The sequence below is a fragment of the Suricata suricatta genome, chromosome 3 (assembly GCF_006229205.1).
Source record: "Suricata suricatta isolate VVHF042 chromosome 3, meerkat_22Aug2017_6uvM2_HiC, whole genome shotgun sequence".
NCBI classification, from domain to species: Eukaryota; Metazoa; Chordata; class Mammalia; order Carnivora; family Herpestidae; genus Suricata; species Suricata suricatta.
In genome coordinates this window covers 12891826-12918162 of record NC_043702.1, presented here as the reverse complement: position 1 = coordinate 12918162, position 26337 = coordinate 12891826, and the positions used below count along the sequence as shown (strand labels likewise).

Here is a 26337-nt window from a genome sequence, read left to right as displayed (position 1 = left end):
CAGTTTTCTTTATAGGTGTGTGTTCCTTCTCAGCCACATGGCAGTGGCTGGAGAAGCATTTTTCTTGGCTCTGTTCCCCTCATCTTTTAAAAAAATTTTTTTAAATGTTTTTATTTATTCTTGAAAGAGAGAGAGAGACAGACAGACAGAAAGTGGGGCAGGGGCAGAGAGAGACACACACAGACTCCGAAGCAGGCTCTAGGCTCTGAGCTGTCAGCACAGAGCCCGGCGAGGGCCTTGAACTCACGAACTGTGAGATCATGACCTGAGCCGAAGTCGGACACTTAACCGACTGAGCCACCCAGGCAAAACCCTCCCCTCTTTTTAAATTGCCTTCTTTCATCTTCCTGGTTTTCCCACAGACTTCTATGTATTTTTCTTACATATTTCTTAACACAGATGAGAAGGTGTGCTCTTAAGATGCAGAGGGATATTTTCAGATTTAAAATGTCTGAGCTGATAAAAAATGAGGAAGTTCACACTAACCTGATGAGATAAAAATGACTTGTACCTTTTGTTATGGGGGGAATTATGTTTTCCCACGATCCATATGTTGAAGTCTTAACTTCCATTATCTCAGAATGTAGCCATATTTAAATTGTTTTAAATCTTTATTTATTTTTGAGAGAGAGAGAGAGAGAGAGAGAGAGAGAGAGAGAGAGCGAGCACCAGCAGGGGAGGAACAGAGAGAGAGGGAAGGAGACACAGAATCCAAAGCAGGATCTAGGTTCCGAGCTGTCAGCACAGAACTCGACGGGGGGCTTGAACTCACAAACTGAGGTCATGACCTGAGCTGAAGTCAGATGCTTAACCGACTGAGCCACAAAGGCGCCCCAGGATGTAGCCATATTTAAAGATTAGATCTTTAAAGAGATAATTATAAATTTTAAAATGAGGTCCTGTTACAGTGGAGCTACTCCATTGTGATTGGTGTCTCTATGAAGGAGGATATTTGGACACAGAGACAGACACCAGATGTGTGTTGGCACAGAGGGAAAGACCACGAGAGGGCCCAGCAAGCAGATGGCCACCCATGCACCAAGCAGAGAGGCCTCAGAGGAAACCAACCTTGCCAACACCTTGGCACTGGACTCACAGGATTGTGAGAACATACATTTCTGTGGGTTAGGCTGCTTAGTCTGTGGTATTTTGTTACAGCAGCCAGAGCAAACTCATACACCCTTTAATGCTATTTTCTGCAGAAGGTGGCATGGTGGAAATCCTCTAAGTTCTGAGCTGAGGTCAGAGTTATACAGTCAGAACGTGAGACACAGAATTTTAGTGAAGATACACTTTCTGGATATTTCCTTGGAATTTGTTGATTCTAGAAGGGCATCTATCTGTGATGCCCTTCTGGTGTGTGTTCCCCCTGGGGTGTGTGTGTGTGTGTGTGTGTGTGTGTGTGTGTGTGTGATATTTTCAGTGTCATTTCATTTATTCATCTATTGGACAATTACTTAGTGAAAGGTGACTATGTGTCAGGCCCTTGGCAGCCATGGAGGACAGAGTGTGGGCCAAGAAAACCCAGTCCCTTCATTACGCCAGGAAGACAGGCACCATACCACAATTTCAACGTACAGCTACTTGGCCACAGTTAGGTCAGTGCTTCACAGAAAGCAGGGTGCCAAATGGGTGTATGACAAGATGACGCAGCATGTCTGAGGGGTCAGGGAATAGGAGGGGCTTCTTTGAGAAAGTGATATTTGAGCCTAGGTCTGAAGGCTGGGTAGGTGCTGACCAGGCCAGTGTGGGGAGGGGAGGAAGAGAAGGAGAGGCTGCCTTCCTGGTGAGGAGGGCTGAGTGTCGAAGGGGACACTAGGCAGACGGAGGACATGATGCAAGAGAGGGCCAGGGCCTTTGACCCCTGAGGTAAGTACTGTGCTTCAGCAGAGGAATGTGTCCCCCACAGGGCAATGAGTGTGAAGTGGCAGTAGAGAAAGGTGAGTGGTGGTGAGTCAGCCAGACACCGGGGCTGTTGGGAGGAAAGCAGCCGGAAGTGTGAGGAGGAGACACTGGTGCTCTGAGGTGCAGAGAAGCAGGACTGGGTGGGGCAGGGCCATTATGTGGGACTTGCCCCAGGCGGCATCAGAGATAGGATGGGTCTGAAGAGTTTGGGCAAAAGGCGAAAGATTTATACAATCTGAAGAGAAACCAGAGTATTACCAAGGTTACTGAGAGAAATTCTGATGCAATATGTATGTAACACCTGCATTGTTTCATTCTTCTAGCAACCAAGGAATTAGTAACACACCGAATTTAAGAAAGGAGAAATACGTAGTCAATGTACTTGTAATCATCTGTTTGTACTTTATAATTTATAATCATAAAAGTCCTTATATTGTAGTAAAATAATTCATCTTGCAATGGAAGGGGCGAGTCTGTGGTCATTTAGCAATGGCCATAATTACAATTGTGTAGCGTTTTGAATTTCCTGAGATATTTTCACATGTGGTTTCTCCTTTCAATCCCTCCCCAAACGTTAGGTAGATTTTATTGTCACCATTTTTCTGATGACAAAAATACTGGCTACAGGGGTGAGGGGACTGGCGCAGGGTCACTGAGGCAGAATTTTGGCCTAGGAGGCTCTCAGATGCAATTCTGCCCATCTCATGGCCTTTCCATTGGGAACTCTGGGTAGGCCCTGGGAATTAGACTTAGTTTTGAGCAAACGATCCCAAGTCTTTCATTTTAACCTTTCCCATCTTTAACACTTGGGTGTTGTCTGGGGAATCAAATCATATTTCAAAGGGGGGCATCATCCTGATAAAGACACCTCCAATATTCTAGTCCCCAGTTCTATGGCACCTGGGCGAAGGATTGCGGCATCTATCTCCCTTGGGAGAGGCATAAAATTATGCTGCAGACATTCTGCCTTTGCAGTCTTCAATCACCTGCTCTTCTGACACCATGTGACATGGGAAGTCCCCTCCCATGAATATAGGAGGCCCCCCCATGATTGCACGTGTGAGGGCTGATGCTGAGGTGTCAGGACAACGCACTTACCTGAGTATTCACTGTGGACACCACCACTGTTGACACTCTGAAGAGCGGCTTTCCACCATCGACCCACTTAATGTCACTCCCGCCATGCTGTAAAAAAGAGTGTGTTACTGTCACCACGGCAATTGGAGAAAAGAAAATAAACAGGTTATTTAGCTTATGTTAATTTGCTGTCCTGACCCATTAATCTTCTATGACTCTAGGGATGGGAAATAAAAGATGCAAATACCATTGGCAATACTGGGGAGGAAGATGGATGTGCTATCGTGGGGTCGTTCTAATAGAGCATTTCTCCCGGCCATAAACTAAGCAAGACACTTGAAATAGTATAGGGACGTGACTCCTCACTCCAATGGACGCATACACCATGGCCTTTGGGTTAATTTAAATGGCAGATAGAAGATAGCCTCATGCCATTTAGCTCATGTATTTCTTTTTTTCTCTTGAATTATACATCACTCAATACCTTTCCACTTGCAGAATCTTGAACGCTTAAATAATTAGGAGGCAGGCTTGTTGCTACTGGGATATTGTACTCTTGAGAAGCGATTTGGTCATGTTTCATGAGGGGAAGCCAAGCATATCCAACTGTGCCGAAGAAGAACAAAGAGAAGACTTCTGAATGCAAACCTCCATGGTGAGGACTAAACAGTTATGTGTCGCTTATGAATACAAAACCTGGCTACAATATTTAATAAATCATAGCTTTCAAATACTCTCCAATCCAAGTCCCACAGACCCCGTGTAAAGCTGTCTCAGAATGCTTCCTGTCAGTACCTGATGTTTCCAGCGTCTCCTTCTTCTTGGCATTAGCCTTGGCATTTATGTCACAAGTGACATGATAAAAAGAAAACAAAATATGGTGTTTCTCATGGAGCTGTGTTGGGAGCTCAATTTTCACCTGCAGTGAAAGAGATCATAGCCAGACTGAGATTAAACTCATTTGCTCGGGGTCCAGGAGATGCAAAGCATAGGCACGTTGACCTTTTAAAAATTCTTTTGCTGAAACTGAGGTCCACGTTTCATAGTTAGTGGTAGAAGTACTGATGTGGCCCTTAATGAACATCCATCCTGCTAGTGGTCGTGTGTTAAGAGGCTGATATTTTTACGTCTTTACTATTGTGATGATGATCATTTAGAATGCTTAGTGTTTCTCATTGGATAATTTAGGCTAGTAGACAATGGATTAAACACACACACACACACACACACACACGACTAACTATAGGGTATCAAAGAGGTACAGAGTGAGGACCTGTCATCAAGCCACATACATTGAGTGAACTGAATCCTTGCCTCACAGATTGTGTGCGTGAGCCAATGAGCATCACTGGGGGGCTCATTAGAAATGCACAACCTTGGACACTACCCCAGACACATGGAATCAGAATCTGCATTTTAATAAGATCCCCAGGCGAGTCATAGGTACACTGCTGAGAATTGTGGCAGTAGGAAATGATGCAACTTAAGCATGGAATCTGTCCCTTTCTAAACAGAACAAAAAATATACAAAATGTGTTATTGGGGTGACTAAGTAATGAGCTGTTTTGTGAAGATGTCATGCTGTGGCCACACAAAGAACACTTCTGAAAAAATATAAAACATAAAGTTGATGTTAAAAATGTAGTTAGTGAGGTGCATACCCCATGTTCTTAAAAAGAAATGTTTTGACACTCGCTGTATTTTATAGTGCCTTTCAGTTTCCAAACCTCTGCCACATACATTCTCATTTAATTTCTCCCAAAGCCTCATGAAATAGGATGATGCAGATGTAGGAACCCAGTTGAGAGATGTTCTATGGCTTTGACTCACTAGGAGCATGGTCTAATCAGTATCTAATCTAATAAGCTCTTCCAGGATGAGAAATCATGTGTTTCCATAACTGCTTAATGCTGGGATCCCAGGATCTCATGCGTGTAAGGTACATTCAACTCAGTATCAGCAATGAGGTAGTTTCCAGGATAGTCAAGCAATAAGGTGATAGAAAGCCATGCAAATTATCTGTCAGCTCACTTATGACACTCTGTGCATCTACCTATTTAGCTAATATATTTTCACGTTGTTCAGGAAATGATTTACTACATTGATTTTGAAAATGGTATCCCTCGAATAGCAGCATCAGCATCATCTAGAAACTTGTTCTGACAAGTATCATGCAACTTCTCAGGCTTCGCTTCAGACATATGGAATCCAAAAATCTGGGGTGGGTTACGGTGATCTGTGTCATAACAAGCCTTCCAGGTGATTCTGATCAATGGTAAAATTTGGGAGCATAGGCATTAGAATGCTTTACAAGCTTACACATTCTTTATAGGCCCATATGCTAACCTGGTAACAAACACCAAAGTACACTTACGAATATACAATAATCAGCTATGTACCAGGAAGAGATTTCCCATTTTTTAAAGCCAACACAAAGAGCATATGGCAATGTAGTAGATTCTCAAGAATTCCAATTAACTATTAATGTCAACATCCTTCACACAAATACTGCAAATATTTACATTAAATTGAGAACAATGCCTTGAAAGAATTTCTATCAGTTTTTGCAATTAATGCAAATTTTGCAATGTGAGTCTGCACTGCAGAGTTCACTGGGATGTTCACTATACACATATTCTCCTGTGGAAAAGTTCATGGCTTTTACAAGAATTCCAGGAAGCACATGAGAACAAGAGAGATTAAAAGCCAGAGTTAACATCCTTTTAAAAAAGTCTTATGTATCTACAGAGAATGGATCTTTCAGATGGGCTTTTCCAAGGGGTCAACCAATATAATAAATATTCTATAATGTGATAATAGCCCTTTACCTTAATTTTTTTCACCTTGTCTTGAATTTATAGGGAAGAAAGTTTAAGTGCATTAAATAGATGTGGAGGAAGGAGATAAGGTGAAGAAGGGTCTGTGGTTTCACTGAGATTCCTTAATTAGTTTTGAAATGATTGATGTGGGCTAATAGCACCCCCCCCATATGTCCTCCCTGCTCTGATCTCCAGAATCTGCAAACACGCTAAAAGGGGTTTTTGAAAGTGATGAAATTAAGGATTTTAAAATGGAAGGGTTACGCTGGATTACCACGTGGGCCCAATGTAATCACAAAGTCCTTATTGGAGGAAAGTCGGAGTCAGAGACGTGAGAAGGAAAGCAGAGGTCAGAGGGCTGAAATGTCTGCAGGAGGGACACCAGCCAAGGCCTGCAGAAGCCTCTAGAAAAGAGGAAAATGTGAGCCAATGAATCTTCCCCAAAACCTGCAGAAGGAATGCAGGCCACTGACACCTTGATTTCAGCCCTGTGGGACCCATTTCAGAGTTATGACTTCTAGAACTGTAAGGTAATGAACGTGGGTTTCTTTATGCCACTAAGTGTGGTGATTTTACTATATAGCAGCAATAGGAAACTCATAAAAAGATATGATGTTTTTAATTCCAGACACTGAATCAGCAGGCTGCATTAGACCTTTGCTCTGCAGTCAGAAATTAAATTTAATCAAAACCTATTGGTCTGAATCTCTTTATAACACAAGCTGACCTCTGTGTAGTAATTTATCACTGGCTTGATTAGTTTTATTTATTTATTTTGAGAGAGAGAGAGAGAGAGAGAGAGAGAGAGAGAGAGACCATGTGCGGGGGAAGAGTGGAGAAAGAGGGAGGGAGAGAATCCCAAGCAGGCTCTCTACTGTCAGCCCAGAGCCTGATGTGGGGCTCAATCCCACAAACCATGAGATCATGACTTGAGCCAAAATCAAGAGTCAGATGCTTAACCAACTGAGCCACCTGGGCGTCCCTCAATTAATGTTTTTACATGTCCTTGAGCAGAGTGGCGAAGCTTTGAGCCCTAGCGTCACATGCCCAGGTTTGAATTTTGATCATCACTTAGAGGTGTGCCCTTGGCAAAGTTACTTCTCTGAGCCCCAGCGCCCTCAACCATCAAATACAGAGGTGTGAAGGTTAGTTGTATGTCAACTTGACTGGGCTCCAGAATGCCCAGGTAGCTGTTGAAACACTTCTGGCTGTGCCTGTGCGTGAGGGTGTTTCTGGAGGAGAGGAGGCTTTGAATTTGAGGACTGGGCAAGGCAGACGGCCCTCCCCAGTGCGGGTGTCCACCTTCCAATCTGATGAGGGCTGAATAGAACAAAAAGGCAGAAGGAGGTTGAATTCCTTCCCTGCCTGACTGCTCGAACTAGAACACTGGTTTTCTCTGCCCATGGTGCCCCTCGATCTCAGGCCGTCAGACTTGGGCTGGGATCTACATCACAGGCTCTGGCTTTCAGGCCTTCGAACAATATCACTGGCTTTTCCAAGGTCTCAGGCTCACGAGACTTCTCATCTCCATAACGACGTGAGCCAACACCTTAGAATAAACCTACCCATCTGTCCATGTCTATCTTCCTCTGCAGCTCTGTTTTTCTGGAGGACCCTGTGGGGACTGAGATGATGCAGAAATGGAGTATGAGAGCATGGGGCCCGGCACACAGTAAGAGAGAGACTGTGAGGAGTCGGCCAGGGCAGGCCCTGTTCTATGCCACATTTAGAGCTGAGGGATCCAAGGTCACTCAGGTTCACCGAGGTCGTAAGCAATAGTATGGCTCATACTGTTTCCATGTTGTTCTTTCCATTAAGACGTGAAAAGCAGCTATTGCCTGGGAAAGCTATCAAACACAATCTTGATTATACCCATTAGTGAAATAAAGGAGAAAAATACTCTCACTCGAAAAGAATGATACCATATACCCATCATATTTTTGAAGGGCAATCCTGTGCCGAAACGTGTGACGTTGCAACATGACTCCTAGGACAACTGTCAGTGACTGTCGTTTCGGAATCTCAGCGAAGCAAACAACAGCCAAGGCATGCTCTCAGTCTGAGACGTGGTCTGCAGAGAGTGTTTACCTCTGCGCATTTGCTGACCCAGTCAGCCATCCTGGGAGAGGCTGCTGGGGACTGCGGAGGCCCGGTCCTTACCTCGTCAGAGAAATCCGGATTCTGGGAATGGTGCAGCACTGCTGTGTGCGCAGCTGAGGTGAAGAGAGGCCCTCCAGGTTTCCCATAAATACACTGTTTAAAAAGTTATGACGTGAATAATTATGAGTGTCTGAAATTAACCTTGAGCACACACACAAAAAAAATCACAACCCTTCAGTTACCAATCCTGGAACAAAGACGAATTTTGTGATAACTTGCCAGGCTTAGCTGACACTCATTAACCTTGAACTTCTTTCACCTGTTGCCCTGTATTTATGATAGAGGGGTGCTGCTGAAGAAAATGTGAAGGCTTTAATTCATCATGCAGCTGTTACATCAATGCTAAATACCTGAATCAGTTCATTACCTAACTTTTGATTACCAGGAGGTAAGAGCTAATTTGTTCAATTCTGATTCCTGCAGGATGGCCTCCTGGAGGGGCACATGGTACCCCAGCTCTGGTGTAGAGTTCAAGGCAGTGGGTCTCGGGGACTGCAAGGTCTGGCAGGACCCCAGCCCCTGACACGCCAGCTCAAAACCAAGAATTCGGAGCTGGGAAAATAGGGCTCACTCCGTGCTCCACCATATCGCATTACTACTCTCTCCCAGCCAAGGGACGTCATACGACACTTCCTAGGCATGCGGCTTAGAAGTTCCCTTCACCCAAGGATCAGGGTCCCTCTTCTGCAGTCTGCTCATCCCTGCGTGATCCTTTAGAACACAGTGAGACAGGAGACCCACACACCTGCTGGTGCTAGAATTTTCCCCTTAAACACTGTACTAGCAGGCCCGCTGGGCTTGCCATCTGGCTGTTGCCTCTGTTTGCTTGAAAATTCCATTTTGTGTAGTTTTTCTCTCCTGATGCTAACGAATGTTACCGTGGAACTTGGAACCTACGGACACTGATTGTGGCTCAAGACTATTTTCAAGAACTCTTTCTCTGCTGCATTGATTCTTCTTCTGAATAATGCCATGAAACCCCTCAGTACTGAGCACACGGTTGGTCCCTGACAGAGTGCTTTAAGAGATTAGCTCAGGTAATTGCAGGGGTTAGTTAGGACTTAGCTTTGTCCTTTCCTGTTTCGTTCTGACTCATAGAAACTGGGAAAATCTGGTCACAGTCCCAATAAAAATAATTGTCCTCTCTTTTTATGGATTACTGTATGTTGTTTGAAGTCCCTGAAAGAATAACAGTCTCCATCAAATGTGAACGCTGAAGAGTGACATCCAAGTCACAGTTCATACAAACCGCATAGTCTGATGGATCTTATTAAATCATGTGATCAACCACAGTGACATACTCTCAGCTCCGTGGGCGGTGGGCCATACATTCTTTCCCTGGATGCAGGCATGCCATGGGCTCACTGCACCAGCCATCAGGCCAGCGTGCAGAGGTCCTGCCCCACAGGCCACACGAGGGCATGAGACATTTTAAATCAAGCATGCTGCATTGAGAGGCAAGCTAATCTCTGAAGAGGGCAGAGTCTTTTAGAGAGGAATCTTTGCATCTAGTTCACACTAGAGTGGTTTCCCTTTTTCCCAAATCCTGAAAAGCTAAGCAAAGCTAGGAGACTGGCGTTTCCAATAGATCCAGTTAATGATGGCTATTAGATCAGGTGTCTTTTAGGAAATCAAAAACAGATGTATTGAATTGTTCCTCTTTCTTTCTTTCTTTTTTTTTTTAAAGTTAATTTATTTATTTTGAGAGAGAGAAAGAGTGAGCGAGCGAGCATGCTCAAGTAGGGGAGGGACAGAGAGGGTGGGAGAGAGAATTCCAAGCAGACTCTGCAAGACCAGCACAAACCAACGGGGCTCAAACCCACGAACCGTTAGATCACAACCTGAGCCAAAGTCAGATGCTTAACTGACTGAGCCCCCCAGGTGCCCCAAATTGCTGCTCTTGCAGTCACAGTCAGATAAAAAGCTCCTTGGTGGCGAAAAGAACCTGTGCACCTGCCCTCCCTCCCTCTGGATGCTGGGGCCCCTTGCGGACTTGGCTCACCTTCACTGGCTTGGCACCTTCTTCGTCGGAGTTTTTGAATTCAATGCACACGGTTATGTTTCGAGCCTAAAATTACAAGAGGGAAAACGGAAATTGTAATTTCCTGTTAAATAACACCACCAAACAATCCAAACGTCGAAAATAAGCAGCTTCTAATTCAATCTGAAAAATGTATAATACCCAACACTTTCTTGTGACATAACCCGTAGTGCTCAGAAATAGCAGAAGGATTTGGAGAAATTATTTAAAAGGAAGAAAAAACTCATATCAAAAGGAGGCAGGTATGCTATTTTCAGAGTATCTTAAGAAACTTAAAAAGAAATCTAGAACAAAATAATTGAGGGCTGATTGTAGAAAGCATTATTAATATGGGATAAAACTGTTTCACTTTGAAGGTGAAACTCATCACTGTCCCTTAGGAAGTATTTTCTGCAAATGAATTTTGATTCCAAAATGTTGACCTATGATAATTTGTATTTGAACTTTGAAAAAACTCTCTTCAAATGGTCTCCATAGGGTGCAAAGAGAGCATAACATCTTGGAAATATGCCGTACCTTGCTGAAACACTTCTGGCTATCATACTTGAGGTGCTTGGGGTAAATGTAAATTTGGTTTTTGTATACTCTATAAGGACGGTAGTACTTGGTTGAGTCGTAAACAAACTCTTCCACTTCCACCGTGGGTTCTGGTTGAGCCGTCACATCGAAAGGCTTGACAGGGATAAAGGACGATGTTACACAGTCTTTAAAAATCAGAAAATAAGAGTTTGTCATTTAATATGATTGTTTGAAGTGAACAATACTTAACATATTTTAAAATGAATCCAGTTGCAATAGAAACTCCTTGTTTGTAAAGGAATTTTTATTTTATTTTATTTTTTATTTATTCATTTTGAGCAAGGGACAGAGGACAAGGGAGGGGTAGAGAAGGAGACAGAGAATCTCAGGCAGGCTCCATGCTGTCATCATGGACCCTGACATGGGGCTTGAACCCACAAACCATGAGACCATGACCTGAGCCTAAACAGAGTCAGACACTTAACCAACTGAGCCACCCCGGTGCCCCAAGCAAAGAAATTTATGTTAAATTATGCTAGCATGAACATATTTGTAGGAGGTAAAGGTGATAGATAATCAAGCTATTTAATATCAAAATCGATGTCTCAATAAATTGGTAAATGTTTTGGATGGATTTATAACTGTTTTCTTTTTGTACTGGGATTCATATAGAAATTAAATTTTAGCTAATGATTCTCCGAGCATGCTAACCTGCTATTATAAGAATCAACCCACTGGAATTTACCATAACATTATAAAAATCACACAGATATTGATATATGGATGTACAAAACTTTGTCCAATGGGTCTCCTATGGGTAGTACTTAATGGATTGATAGTAAGTTTTCCCTATGGAATGATTTCACAACAGAGGCCTAAAGCCCTTCTGCATTTTTTGATACAATTATTCTGTTTTAGTCTCCAGTTTTTACAATCTTTAAAAATCTAGCCTTGTAGGAACAGACTAAAAAAAATTAAAAAAAAGAACAATGCAAAGTTTATAAATGAAAACATGTCACTAAATAGTTTGGAGGCTGATGTTGAGGTTACGGGAATACAGGAAGGCCTTCTCCCTTTCTTTACCCCATGTGGAATTTTCCTGTGTTCAAGAAAGCAAAAATGGTTAGCTGAATATGTTTGGGAATCAGATTGCAGGGTTTTCCCCCCAAAATAATTATGGTATTTTTATTATATGTTCAAGTTTCTTTAATGTCCTGTAGTCATTTCAAGGAGACTATCTTAGCTTTCTCTTTTGTTATTTTTCTCTTCTACGGGTAATAAAAGACACATCCCACAAATCAGGCAGAGGAAATGGCTTAGTTTATTCTCTGCCTTTCCACACCAATCAATATAAAAGTGATTTGGAGCCATGGCTTAGGTTAGAATGCTCATTTTATTTCATATGAAAATGATTTGTGGAAAAATTATAAGAATGAAAAACCTAATAGTGTTAATGGTAATTCAAATATCCTGCAGTAATAATCCTCTCTCTGTTTGTAGTTCAGTTTAGGATGTCTTTGTTCATTCTTTGCATCACTGAGAAAGTCACTAAAAGGCATAATGACAAGTAATGAAACTAAGTAAACCAGGCTCACCCCTTGAGAAATAAATTCTGAACTTCTTATTTATAAGTCTAATAAAAGCTCCTTCTAAAATTCAGATTTTCACTTACATAAATGGGACTTTTGACTGTATTCTGAAGAAGATACATGCTCTTTGGGTAATAACAGAGTCTAAAAATATTCCAGCTATAATTACTACATGGTCACTTGGGTGGCTACCCACGGTGTTCAGAGGAACCCTTTGGCAGCACAGTGGAAAATTTGTGGAAATATGGGGGGCCAGCCTTGTATTTTGAATCAGAGGAACTGGATAGAATATAAATTCTCCCATTATGGGTCATTGCTCTATCAATCTATCTGAACCTGCCATTCCTCATTTGCAGCCCTCCCGGGTTTTGAGGATTAAATGGCATAATTTAATACCTTGCTGGGTGCATTTAAACCAACCAGATAAGTATTAGGTTACACCGAATATAGTTCCCCTCCTATAGTATTTACAGCCTGTGGTAATGGAGAAATAAGAAGCCTTGAATTTCTGTAGAAGAGTGAATTCCATTTAAACTTTGAGAAAAAAAAACTTCCCAAACAATTGTAACTAACCAACTATCCCACCAACCAACCAACTAATCAACCAACCAACCAACCAACCAACCAACCAACCAACCAACCAAAAGACCACTATCTATTCAGGACTCTACAAACAAACCATGACATCATCATCATACTTGGATGCTCCAAAGGAATGTTGTCCACAGCAATATCCAGACTCCCGGGGATGGTCTGCATTTTGCTTATTCTGTCAGCCCTGTGAAAGCAGGGAACACAGACACACAGACACACAGACACACACACACACAGATACACAGACACTGAATTATTCTAGTTCTCAACAAAAAAATCAGCTGTAATTTTGTGCTTTGTAAACAGTAGAACCCTAAACACAGCGGTGAATGATTACATATAGCTGGTTTTATACTGAAAAACTAAGATTTATGTGGACTTGCAAATAAAAGTAGTAATCAGTGAGGGGTCAAATTACCGATATTTTGATGAATGTTTAGATTTATTTGCACCTACTTCCGGTAACTTTTACAGAAATGGCCAAACGAGTACAAGAGTAAATAGATAGTTTTTGTTAACAAAAAGTACTAGTATATTAACTGGTTTAAGCGATTTACTTTCATGAGGACTCTAGAAGTCTTGAGGGCAAGGCTGGTCTTTGCTACAATTGCTAAATGAACGGTCTCTTTGTTCCCTCTTCACCAACAATCGAGGAGGACAAGGAGCCTTTTTCTGCCCTTGGTTCTTCTGCTTCTCCTCCCCCCTCATGTTCACTCCCTCCCACTTTGTAAATGTGTGCAGACATCCTCTTCCCAAGTATTCCTGTGCCCACATTCACTCTAGTTTTCTCCCTCTCTACCAAAACCTTCTTGTCTATCGTCCTTTCTAAGAAGGTGAAATTTGCTGATACCAGTTTCAAGCGTTATTCCTTACAGAAGACCTAATAGGTAGAATAACTAGAGTAGGGGTCAGAGCCAGCTTTTCCCAGCTCGTGAGCGCTGCCTGTTAAGTCTTCAATTATTTTGCCTGCTAGTTATTAAACATAGCCCCTATTAAAAGTGAAATTGTATCAAATTGCCATTAAACAAATTATATCACACACCAAGGTAACAAGAACTCAAACCTGATCACTTACAAAGTATTTTACATGGTAAGAGTTCCATGATTTTGGTAGAAATATTATATTATGGTGTGCACATTTCTCCCCAGCCCCATGTTTGGCGAAGCCCCATTAGGAGCTTGTATTCTTTTTTCAGAAGAAGAAAAGAACATTGGGAAAACCTCCCTTCTAGTTAAATAGAAACATATTCTCTATTGAAGATTAATGAGACAGAAGGTATTAGTCATGTTTGTTTCATAGTAATACATTATTTTTGCTTTGGATACACAAAATTAACTGATAGGAGATTGTTGATTCTTAGATGGGAGAGGTAGGGAGTTAACATTTAGGGATGTTAGGGATGCAGGTGTCAGGGGACTAAGAGTTTAAGGGAAGTTGCTTGTCATGAAAGATCTTATCATCACCTGATGTTGAATGCATGGTAATACATTTAAAGATGTGCGTTTTGTAAAGTTTCTTCTTCTTTTGGCACTAACTTTCACTGTTTTCCAAAGGCATTGGAAGGATGGAAAGATTATGAATTACAATAGTCACAGCAATGAATCTTTCTGTGGAATTTCAAAACATAGTTCTAAATTTTTTTTAACACCTTTCCTATTTAGAGGTGTCTAGGTCTCTGTTCTTTCAATGTAGGCTCTGTGACAGCTGGACAGTATATTATGCCGATGTGCTATATATTGTATGAGAGCTTCAGGGCTCTGGTCTTAAGAAGCTGGTAGTGATCCTTTTCTCTTCCTTGGGACACTTACTCCCAGAAGCCAGCTATCATTCCATAAGGAAGTCACAGTATCTCATGGAGAGGCTCCAGGAAGAAGAACCAAGGTCTCTAGTCCACAGCTCCCACTGAGCTTTCAATCAAAGCCAATGTCAACTTGCCAGTGATTAAATGAACCATCTGGAATGCGATCCTTTGGCTCCAGCTGAACTCTACCAACTGATGCCACGTGCAGAAAACACAGGCTCTCCTCACTTAACCATTCTCAAATTAGAGACTCGCAGAGAACAAATGGTATAGTTCTTTTAAGCCACCAAGTTTTGGTGTGATCTGTCACACAGCAATAATAGTTAACTGACATAGTTTAATGTTTCACACCCTTCCATGTAATTCTGGAAGATATACTTTTGTTGGGTCATTTAGGCATATGTGAAGTCATCTGTAAAGCATCTACTCTCTGGGGGAGCTTGGACATTTGAGAATCAAGTTAATCCATTATTGTCTATGCAGAGTTCATAAATCAATAATAGCAATGTAGCTGATTCATGTTAATTTCAAGAGTATCCCCAAACCGTACCTTCTGTAATCAGACACTAGTTTTAGCAGGTCCTCGGTTGAAATCTTGCTACTTTCTTGTCTATACAATGGTGAAAATCTTGAGTCTCTGTCCACATTTCCCTGGTTGTCCTTAAATACTGATCTGAAAGAAAATGATATTTGTTCAGGTTGGTATGGGAATATGGTTTACCGAGTTGTGTTTTAAGGCAACAAATGATTCAGTTTCCCATCTGTAATGGAAGAAACTCCAGAAATAAAAAGACATGCAAACTTCTTAAGCAAAAGTTTCATTTCAACACTGTGTTTGTTATCTTTAATTCCTTACTTTCAACTCAGTCTCTAAATAGACAGCAGTCCACCCATATTCCATCTACATTTCTTTGTGATTTGGTAACATATCAAAACTTTGGAGGATTGGGGGAGTGGAGAGGGACAGGTTAGTCCTTTTTCATTGCCTTCTGGGCAAGCCAGGACTACTTAGGTCTGGATGGTGCCATCACAATTTACGAGTAGTGAAAAGGGGGTAAGATGGTACATGTGGGGCTCGGGGGTCAGACTCTTGAAACATTCTCCTGGAAATAAAAGTGCCCATATCTTAGATGTTAAGACACAAAGATAAAATGAAGAATGCTCAAGTCAGAATCTTGTATTAAATAAAGAAAACACTATGAACCTGAGCCATTTATTTCCTCCCTTGGTCCATTTCATTGGAATTAGATCGATTTAGTTAAAACACATAAGTTGTTTTTTTCTAAATAGTATAAATGTCAGTCAGTACAAGCAAGTACACACAGCATGTTTAATGTTAGCTTTTCTCCTTCAAAGTTAATTATACTCTGTGCCTATCAAATAAAAATTTAGAATTGTGTATAGTTGATTTTTCCGTAATCTTAGAGAGCTACTGAATTTTTATTTCTTCTAACCTAAGGAACTTGATAGACTATTTTATTACTCTTTAAATTAATCAAAGATTTCAATACATGAGCTGACGTGGCCATTTGGATGGATATCTGATCATAGAGTCAAATAATACAGAATATGGGCCAGAATCATATTTTTAGACTCCTTCCACCTTTCGGCTCATTTCCCTCTGTTACGTGGTAAGTGAGGGGCAATTTTTCATGCTGGGGAAGCAGAATGAAAATATTTAACTCAAAGATTATATTGATTTAAATATCACACAGGGCTTCTGTTTGTGTGTGTAACATGTTGAAACCCATATGATGTATTTTCAACACAGAAGGAGGTCAAACTGAGCTTAAAAAGGTTTTTAAAAAAATTTTTAATTAACCAGGCATTACAAATGTATCACTAGACGTGAGCTGGGAAACTCGTTTTTGCTTTTATCCACAGCTCTGTCCTGCAAACAGCTCTCTTACATTGGACACGTTGTAAAGAGAATGAAGAACATAGTGTCATGGAGAAGGCCCCATGCATGCTGTCCTTGCTCAATAAATATGCTAACTGGCAAGAGAACAGAGAACTGACTCATTCACACAGATGGTTTTGGAATGGCAGGATGCTGTGCCCAGTTCCAGCTGCCACAGTTGGGCAACGATCCATATATGATGAGGGTCTCAAAACCATGATGTTTGGGGGATGACTGAACAAAATATGGGGTTTAGCCTAGAGGAAAAGAAGGTCAGGTGTTCCAAGAGCCTCATTCACGGGCAGCATGAATGGCTATGATACGCAGACAGAATGGGGCATATTTTTGTAGCTAATGTAGGACAAAACACAAAGGTAATTGTCAAGCAGTTAAAAGAATTTTTAAAAATAATTATTTAATCACTGGAGCTATAGAAAGACGGAAGGAACCACTCTGGGACATCCTTGAGGTTTTGTCACTGGGAGGATTGCGAGCTTGGAAAGCCACTTGTTGGGAAGGTTGTTAGAGTGTGTGCCTGTAAATATATAGATGGGAGGATGAAATTTGTAATTTAGTTTTGTTCAATTTTAAAGAAAATCCAGGGTTGCACGCCAATCCATTTAGAATGCCATGGAAGATGGAGTAAAAGAACTCAGAGCTGGGGCATCTGGGTGGCTTTCAGTAGGTTGGGCATCTGACTGTGGCTCGTGGGTTCAAGCCACACGTTGGGCTGTGCTGACAGCACAGAGCCTGGATCCTGCTTCAGATCCTCTGTCTCCCTGTCTTTCTAGGCCTCCTTTACTTGTGCTCTCTCTCTCTCTCTCTCCCTTTCTCTCTCTCTCAAAAATAAATAAATAAACTTAAAAAATATTCAGAGTCCTGGTATGAATGTCGGCACGTATGACTATGGACGCCGTATGCGTGGAAGGAACTCGCTTTAACAACATGACACGTTTGTAAGGGTCGACATTCCCCCAAATCAAAGAGTGTAAAATACCCACGGAAGTCATCTCAAAGTATTCTCTTTACCCACTCCAAAAATCACCTTTTTTTTTTTTTTTTTTTTACTGTAGAATGGCACAGCAGCTACCAAAAATAAGAACATAAATTAATTTCGGAAAACAATGTTCACAGTAATGAGCATCTGTGTGTGTAGCAGTGGGTGTGACTGTTGGATCTGGGTAAAAATATGGGTATGCGTTATTTGTTAATTCTATCCTTTTTAGTGGCAGTGGATTTCAAGGGCCAAAGTGTTTTGGGGTACACTCAAAGCTACACTATTAGTCAAACTGAAATCTAGAGCATATGGTGGGACAAAAAGGGGCCAAACATCCAGCAGTATTAATAGAATATTGAAATATGTCAGCCAGTGGCTTGAGTCACTATGAGCCCTCCTCTGATTCGGTCACCATTTTATTTGAAGCCATTTGCACACTGTGAGGGGGACATTAAAATCTTCTTTGGCTCGATCTTGTACTTCTTTTTGTGATTTGTTGTTCCCAGAAGTTTAACATGAAATCTTTTGGACTATGCTGTTAACCATTTTTTCCCTGAGATGTCAGAGATGTTTATGTAAAGGTAAACCATATATTTATGTGTACAGATTGGTGGTGTCTCCTGCTTCCTAACCTACAACCAAACCACTCATGAGGCATTAATGGAGCATGAACTTGTGGTTCTGTTGAGTTTCCTGTCCTGAATGTAATTACTTTGATAGTTACGAATATCGTCAGCCTCCCTAGAAACCTCATCTGTCTTTCTTCCAGCATAGTTTGCTAGACAACGTCACAGTACAATTGTTACTTCTAACTGCTCAATAAAGGGTAATTACTTTCCTTCTTTTCCCCCACATTATTCTTCGCTGTGCCAACTTTACCAGAAAGGGGGACTTGTTGCAGAAAATATGATCTCCCCAGGTGACTTAATAATGATCACGTAAGAAAAGTGACTTGGGACAATGGCCATCTTTTCTTGGGTACATATCTGTGTTTGTTTATCCCTGTGACAGTAGATTATATATTATCTCTTTTGTACATTATAAAGAAAAGCTGGGGTAAGGATAGCCTATGAGTACTTGTTTAAGTTCACTTGAAACTTTCACTTTCCTCAGTTCACTACTAAGTAGCATAGAGATTTCAAAACCAGCTCTGGCCCTCAAATACCTGCCTCTAAAACCTCACAACTGGAGTGCCTGGGTGGCTCAGTCGGTTAAGTGGCCAACTTCAGCGCAGGTCACGATCTCGCAGTTTGTGGGTTCAAGCCCCGCACTGGGTTTTGTGCTGACAGCTCAGAGCCTGAAGCCTGCTTCGGATTCTGTGTGTGTCTCTCTCTGACCCTCCTCTGCTCATGCTCTGCTTCTCTCTGTCTCAATAATAAATAAAACATTAAAAAAATTTTATTAGCTTATGGGCAAGTAATAAATTGTATCATGTATCTTGAATGTACCACAGATAAGCTGCTATATAACGACTGCCACTTCAGATAGCTGTGAAGTTAGGTGATTAACTAGTTGTTACATAACCTTCTAATTTCTGTATAAGTCTAATTACATGAAATAGAAGTTGGGGTTTTGATTTTTTACTTTGCTTTTCTGTTTGGAGTGTAATTGTAACTACTGTAGTATAAATGATGGAAAATAATTGCATATGTTAAAAAATAAATAAATAAACAGAAAAAAAATAAAGCATAAAAAATTTTATTAAAAAAAAACCAAAAAGCCTCACAACAGTACTGGGTCCTTTAAGAGACAATGCGTCTGCTGTTGTAGGTTTGCTATATTGGAATATTTCTCTCTTGCCAAAAGATATCTTATCTTTACAGGCCCCAACAGGTTTTCTTGTGGGAACTGAGAATACTTATCTATATGAAAAAGTTTAACCAACAAATTATGACTAGTTATCTTTCCTCTGGAAGCTTAGGAGAAATCAAAACCATGGCATGCAACATCAAAGTTCAGGATAGTTAAGTAATATCTGTTCCATGCATTATGTACTGGTATTAGCTGTCCCGAAGGGCGAGAGACACAGAGACATAGTGACAAGTGTGATTTGCTTTATGCCCAAGTGCTTTTGTGTCTGAGATGACATCCACCACCCACAAGGCACGTCTTGTCAGCTTCATTCTGTGGCTGGGACACTGAGAACTGGGAGGAAACTGGGGTAAGGTTACCATTCATAAGTGGTGGCCTGAACTGGACCACGTTTGTCCAACTCCTGGGCCTGGTCTCTTTCTCCCTTACTACAGGGCTGCCTTGGGGAGACTATGGAAGTCTGTCCTGGTTTCCTGCTGCTCATAGTTCCTCCTTTCCCTCCCCTGCTCCCACCTGTCCCCAACTTCAAGTAACAACCTCAAAATGACAACAAATATTGGTGGGCTCACTCTGGTTATGCTCACAGCTGGGTGCTAGGAGACCTAATCATGGCAAAAAGTAACAGACTCTGCCTTCCTTCTGGATTTTAAAGTTACCACCATTGGGACAATATTACCAATATCCAAAGTAATACTTTCTAGGCTGTCTTCCTTTGTAGCACGAATTACCCTTTTATGTTTTTATTTATATTTTAAAAATAAATGTATTTATTTATTTATTTTTGAGAGATAGATAGAGTATGAGGGGCAGAAAGAGGGAGAGAGAGAATCCCAAGCAGGCTCCACACTCAGCACTCAGTGCGAAGCCCAACATGGGGCTCCATCCAGGACCCTGAACGAGATCATGACCTGAGCAGAAACCAAGAGTTGGCTGCTTAACCAACTGAGCCACTCAGGCACCCCAACCTTTTAAAGTTAATTTGGTTTGTACACTGCTGACCTTTTTTTTTTTCATGTCTATGACAGGCTTTTCCTCTTTTAAGAAATTTTTACATACATAAGGATGCAAAGAAATTGAGGAGGACAACAGGAACTGATCTTTAATCAGATCCATAAAGCAATTCTTATTCATTATGCAGAGGTTCTACGTCTGGGAGGATGATTCCATCCTTAGGGTAGCCATAGCTCAGCATTTGCATCAGAGAGTGAACTTGTACTGACAAATCTGGCTATGCCACTCAGTGCCAAAATCAAAGAGAGCTCAAGTGATTGACTTGGTGGCTTCCTGTGGACAGCCATACACAGGCCTGTGCCCTACACACAGATGAAAATGTGCAGCTGCGTAAGAAATCCAAGTGTTATGCCCACTAAACTCTCAGGACTGATATAAAGTCAAGCATTTCTTAGACTAAATATAAACAATAAACAAGTTATGACTTTGATCCTACCAAGAAGCCATCGCATCTCTGGTCATGCACATGCTATGCACATGTCATAGCCCCAATCTCGTATAAGCTGTCTTGCTGAATTGTCTTGGAAACCACATGCGTCTGGGGAGCCCTGAATGTTTATGAAGATGATCACATCAATGTTTTTCTAGGTGTTGGTTGACCAAAAATAACGGGTAACAGAGAGGTGTTGAGATGGAAGCTTCCAATGCAGACTTGTAACTACATGACTCTTCTGCTGGTTACAGATGTCAACCTACCTTACTGCCCAAGCAAACGGCATGCGGTATTTCCCCAACTTGCTGCAGAACTGCCTGTTGGATTTTAGTATCTTTTGTGCAAACTAAGGGAAAAATAAATAAAATATTGTTTAGAACACCTCTTCCCAAACTTTCCAGGCAAAATTCTAATAGATACTTTTCCATATTATCTTGGATTGAAACATGGAAAGGCTGTCTGTCTGCCTTACTGGCCTCTTGTAGATTCTGTCTTGTAGAGGGCCAAAGGATGTCCTCTGTGTTCAAAAACTACTGTATTATGTCTTTCTTCTTTTCATTCTGGAAATTTCAACTATAGAAAATACTCTTTCTCAGGAACAGCAATTTTTTCTTCCTTTTTATCAGATTGGAAAGACCTTACAACATTGAATGGAAAGCGTTTTCAAATTTACACCCACACACTGTCTCATACTCTTATTTGTTATGGCAAAGGTTGGCAAACTTGTTCTGCAGAGGGTTACATGGTAAATATAGCGGGCTTTGTGGACAACGTGATCTTTGTCGTGGCTTTTCGTTCTCTGTAGCAGGAAATCGGCCATTAGGAAATCCATAAATGATTGAGTGGGACTGTGTAAATAAAACTTTATTTACAGAAACAGGTAGCAGGTGGATCTGGACTGCACATTGTAGGTTGCCAAACCCAGAATCTCATGAATATGTTAAACACTGCCCTAAACTGTTACACATGCTCAAATTCAATTCTTAAGCAGTCTTTCCCCAATCTATTTCTTTTGTGTGGAAAAGACTTCTAATATTTACTTTCTATTAAACAGTAACATTTGATTATTAAAAAATATGATTATAGAAAAAAGGGAAGAAATTTTTTCCTGTTGTCCTACCATTTGGAGAACTTCCAGTGCTTTCTATACTCTGTTTTCACCTAAGTGTTATAATAATTTGATATACAGTTATTTATCTTACTTTTTCACTTAGTTCATCATCAGTAAACGTATTCACTTGCTTTTAGTCAGAGTAATCCTAACTTTTCATTATTGCTAATATATTGATCCTTGGAGTTAAACTTTTATACATATTTAAATTTATTTTTACTAATAGAGTCTCAGAAATCAGAAGTTGCTTGGTCGAAAAACATAAACCAAGAATACATACTTTAAAATTTCCCCAATGGATATTCATTTCACTAACCATTGAATATTTCAAGACTCACATTTACCAAGCTTGATAATTCATTAAGGCAGTGTGATTTTATATCTTGAAAGCATCTGAAACTACTTATGGAAAAGATTATGCATTACCTTGTTGGAGTCAGGATTTTTGATATAAGGTTCAGCACCACTTGCAATGTTCCCCATCAGTACTTTTTCGATTTTGGCCACCAAAACAATTTCAGAATGTGGATTGCTTACAGAAAATATAGCCTAGGTATGAAGAAAACAGCTAATGAGCATCTAGGGATGCATACTGAAGACATTTACAAAATGCCATTTGTTTTTAAGGGATGGCTTTAAGGGAATTTTTTAGTTAGGAAACCAATTGTAATCTTTTGGTGAGAACAATGAAAGGAGCATTTTCAGTGCCATCACGAGCAAACAAAAGCGCAACCTGCTTTGGAAATTTTAGCCATTCCTCTGGAAATCCCTTGACACGAGGTTCTTCTGATTGTCTTGGAGTGACAGTGTCAATGTTTCCATTTTCCAAAGCCACGGAGGCCCCTGAGAGCATCTGCCTGACAGCAGTGTGATTTAGATCCACGTGAAAATCAGCAGAAATCTTCCTGCTGTCTCTGAGGTCATAAAGTGCCACACTCACAAAAAAAGGCTCAATCTGTAGGAAAAAGAAAGAACCGATGGCTATGGTATAAAATCATCATACATGCAATTGCCTTGTTAGTATATTATTTAATAAAACAGTAGATAAGATAAATTTCTATTTATATATGGCATAATATTGTTATTCATAATATACAATATATATCAAGTGGTAAGTGATTAGCAGTTTTGGAGAGATATTCTGAGATTATCCCAATGTCCTGATACTCAACAAATCTAACTTACCTAATTCCCAATGGTGATTTTCTGGTTCCATCATTCTTTCTACATTTATTCATTGGTATTCTACTGTATTGACGAACCTTTATTCTTTCCTTCCTTCTTTCTTGCCTTCCTTCCTGACTTTATTTCTATATACCTACAAATATAGACTCATGGATTACTACTATTTTATTTAATATATTTCAACCTCTTATTATCATTATTTATATTGACACTCATACTGTCTCAGATTTGGCTAGAGGTAGCTCCTGTGTCTTTTTGGTAGATCCCCATAATTTGGGGGGCACTTCCTCACTCAACAAGATATTCTAGGCTCAGCTGATACTTTCAATGTGGGGATGACATTTAGAAACCAGGACCTGGGTACTCATTATGCTCATTGTTATTGGGACACTCACACATATGTGCACAAACATATACATAAACGTATCCATACACATAACATTCACATCTACAATGATTTCTTTACCTCTATCTATACATGAATATTTATAAAATATTATGAAAAACTCATGAGTTTATGTTGATACTTCTATTTCAAATTCAAACCAAGAAGGGTTATTTCAAGCCTTTCCTCTATTTATATTTCATGAAACTATTTCCTTCAATAGTGAAAAACTGGCTCTTGTTATCATTGGTCTAGCTACTTATTTGTTCAATCAATTTACTTACTGATTCAGAGTAACCAGTCTCCCAACCATAGCCATCTTCTCGAATTGTCTTCTTTGTACTACCCTGCAGAGTCCCCCAGATCCTGACAAAGCAACTGCATGCAATCTTTGTGCCTCCATACAGCTTTCTGCCTCCTATCATGTGGAGTTCCTGGTTGCTTACCCAATTCCAAGCCTCTGCACCACTCGCCACCATGCTAAGAAGGAAAGGGAGATGGGAACTAAAGAGAAGGTGGGATGGTAATGGAAGATGGGAAAGAAAAGGAAAGTTTTTTGGTTGAGTTTTAAAAAAGCAAAAAGTAAGTAAAGAGGCAGTTAGAAGGGGCTTCTAGGTAGATTAAGTGACATGTGCAAAGACATAAAGTCATAAAGGCACGAAAAAATGCATTTGTAGGAGATGCATCTGAGGAACAATAAGGAGGTACATCCAAAGAACTTAGAAATCCACTGGTGTCCTGGTTGGCTGGAGACAGGCGTTCACAGGGGCATGCATAAAAGAAAACTCCCAGGTTTGGGGATGCAAGAAATTAAGTGGATGGCAATGTCATTCACGAATATATAAAATAACGACACAAAAGTGAGTTCTGAATGGTACATAGAGTCATCCATAGAACATTCCAATCACAGTTGGATATATGAGTTTTGAGCCCAGCCAAGGAAACTGGGCTGGGGATATGGACGTGGGAGAGTTTTGTGTGTGGCTCCTGTTTAAGCCACGAGATAATGAGAGAAAAATCAGAATGGCATCCTGAAAAATATCAGCACACAAAGGATGGACTTAGAGTAGGAAGAAAGGTTATAAGGAGAAACAGGAGTGGAGGGAGATTTAAAAAAAAACACAAAACTTTTAATGCTTCCAGAGTATCTTAGAAACTGAAGAAGAAAGATTCCAGAAAGAAGGAATTTTCAACTAGAAAACTGTTAAATGCAACAGATATTAAATAAAACAGGGACTGAAATAAATAAAAACGTGTGTATATACATAGTTACATGTACACACATCTAAACAATTATGTCTGTGCAAATAGATACAATTATGTGTCATCAACTAAGGATCTCTAGGAATGGAATACGCTCACAAAAACCTTTTTACTTTTGTTTATGTCACTTAGTTTTCAATTGATGCCTATCAGATTGATGTATATCATATATACAAAACCCACACGATGTTCATCGTTGTACAGAATCACTCATGTTGTAGATTTTACTGAACATTTAATACGTATCTCATGGGCTTGAAACACCATAATATGGCTAACTTATAATGGAGTTATTATTTTACTCCTTAATATTAGTAATATTTTTCCAACTCCCTTACTGTTAGAAATAGAGCTATACATATAAAATAAAATTCCATAAAATATTAAAAAATGAGACAATAAGTAAAAGTTTCATATTTTACCACTTTAATTTAATTTAGAAGAAACTTTTGGTTTGTGGTAGTGGTGATGTGCCAGGAGTTGAAAATGCAAAAATTACATGAAAATAACTCAGGTAGGAACTCAAAACACGCTGAAGGTCGAAGGAACAAAAATTCTTATTATGTGTCATGAATTGTGCATTTTGATTTTCACTTTTGCTTGGGGAATGGCAATAGATTATCGACTTTGATAATCCAGAAATTAAAGCTCATATGGTGATTCATTTATTTCTTCCAATCTACCTTTTCAACTTAAATGTCAAATCTTACTCTTTGAATCATGGGTTTTTCAATAAGGACTTGTTTAATCAAGCACTTGAAAGCCTACCAAATTAAGTCATAGGTTTCTTATGTTTAGAATTCTCTATTTTCTTTAAAAAATCAAGAATATTAAAATTTTCAAGTAGCTCTGCTGTGAGGCAGGCTTATTTGTTCAGATTTTTGGAATCAATTGCTATTTTTAAAGAAATATTTTATACTAGAACACCATCTACTTGAATTTGGTTTCCAACGGACTGACTAAAAAATTACATGCTGTCAAATATTGTTTCCTCATCATGGAAAAGTTTTAAAAAGAAGCTTTTTAGAAGTTCATTCACTAAATACAGGAGTTAGATCCTTGGCAGCCTGAGGAAATATTTCGATTAACTTAAAAAATATGCTCACTGGGTTAAAAACAATGAGTTTAAAAATAACTGTTAACAAAAAGTGATACTCAATAATATACAAAGATTTTTAAAAACAATGCCACTACATAAAAAATTGTCGAGTTTACGTGAGGCTGTTTTATTAGTTTTTGTTTTATTGTTTATAAGCACAATGAAATTGTTTTTTACAAAGTCATTTTCTAGTTATTTTACATTTGTATGAACTTTAAAAGAAATTAAGTACAATATGGGCATCCAAAGCCCTCAAATTAACTTGTCTCTCAGTCTTTACAGACATAAAAGGCAGACTGATGCTGGGTTCTGAACTTGGGCATGTTTTCATGCTTGGCAAGATTGGCTCATATGCACACATTAAGCTTCTGAAAATGAGTTTTAGTACAAACAAAGGAATCCATGAGGAAGAAGTAATATGCCTGGCACTAGAAAGAAAAGCCCATGATCTCCAAGTTTCAGTTTATAAATTGGATTTTTTAAATCACACTTAAGGATATGTCTGGTCAAAAAAACCATTTATTTTTATTTAATAAGATGGCTAAATGCCATTATGATTGGGATTACATTTCCATGATATTTCCAAGTAGTTTCAAGAAGCAAGCTTCTAGCGCTATTGTTTGGTTTTGTTTTTT

At 39.9% G+C, this 26337-nt stretch overlaps 1 protein-coding gene across 1 annotated transcript in view; it reads right to left on the bottom strand.

Moving 5' to 3' along the window:
* DOCK10 (dedicator of cytokinesis 10) overlaps positions 1 to 26337 on the bottom strand; it is a 205965-nt gene that overhangs the window by 69034 nt on the left and 110594 nt on the right. Inside the window, exons 12-22 of the mRNA XM_029932877.1 lie at positions 22504 to 22725; positions 22197 to 22319; positions 20923 to 21005; positions 15057 to 15179; positions 12809 to 12888; positions 10519 to 10706; positions 9964 to 10029; positions 7962 to 8054; positions 3778 to 3901; positions 3467 to 3588; positions 3004 to 3090 (exon numbers count right to left, since the gene is read on the bottom strand). Of these exons, the coding sequence (XP_029788737.1) occupies positions 3004 to 3090; positions 3467 to 3588; positions 3778 to 3901; positions 7962 to 8054; positions 9964 to 10029; positions 10519 to 10706; positions 12809 to 12888; positions 15057 to 15179; positions 20923 to 21005; positions 22197 to 22319; positions 22504 to 22725 (1311 nt within the window). The remainder of the gene's footprint in view (positions 1 to 3003; positions 3091 to 3466; positions 3589 to 3777; positions 3902 to 7961; positions 8055 to 9963; positions 10030 to 10518; positions 10707 to 12808; positions 12889 to 15056; positions 15180 to 20922; positions 21006 to 22196; positions 22320 to 22503; positions 22726 to 26337) is intronic.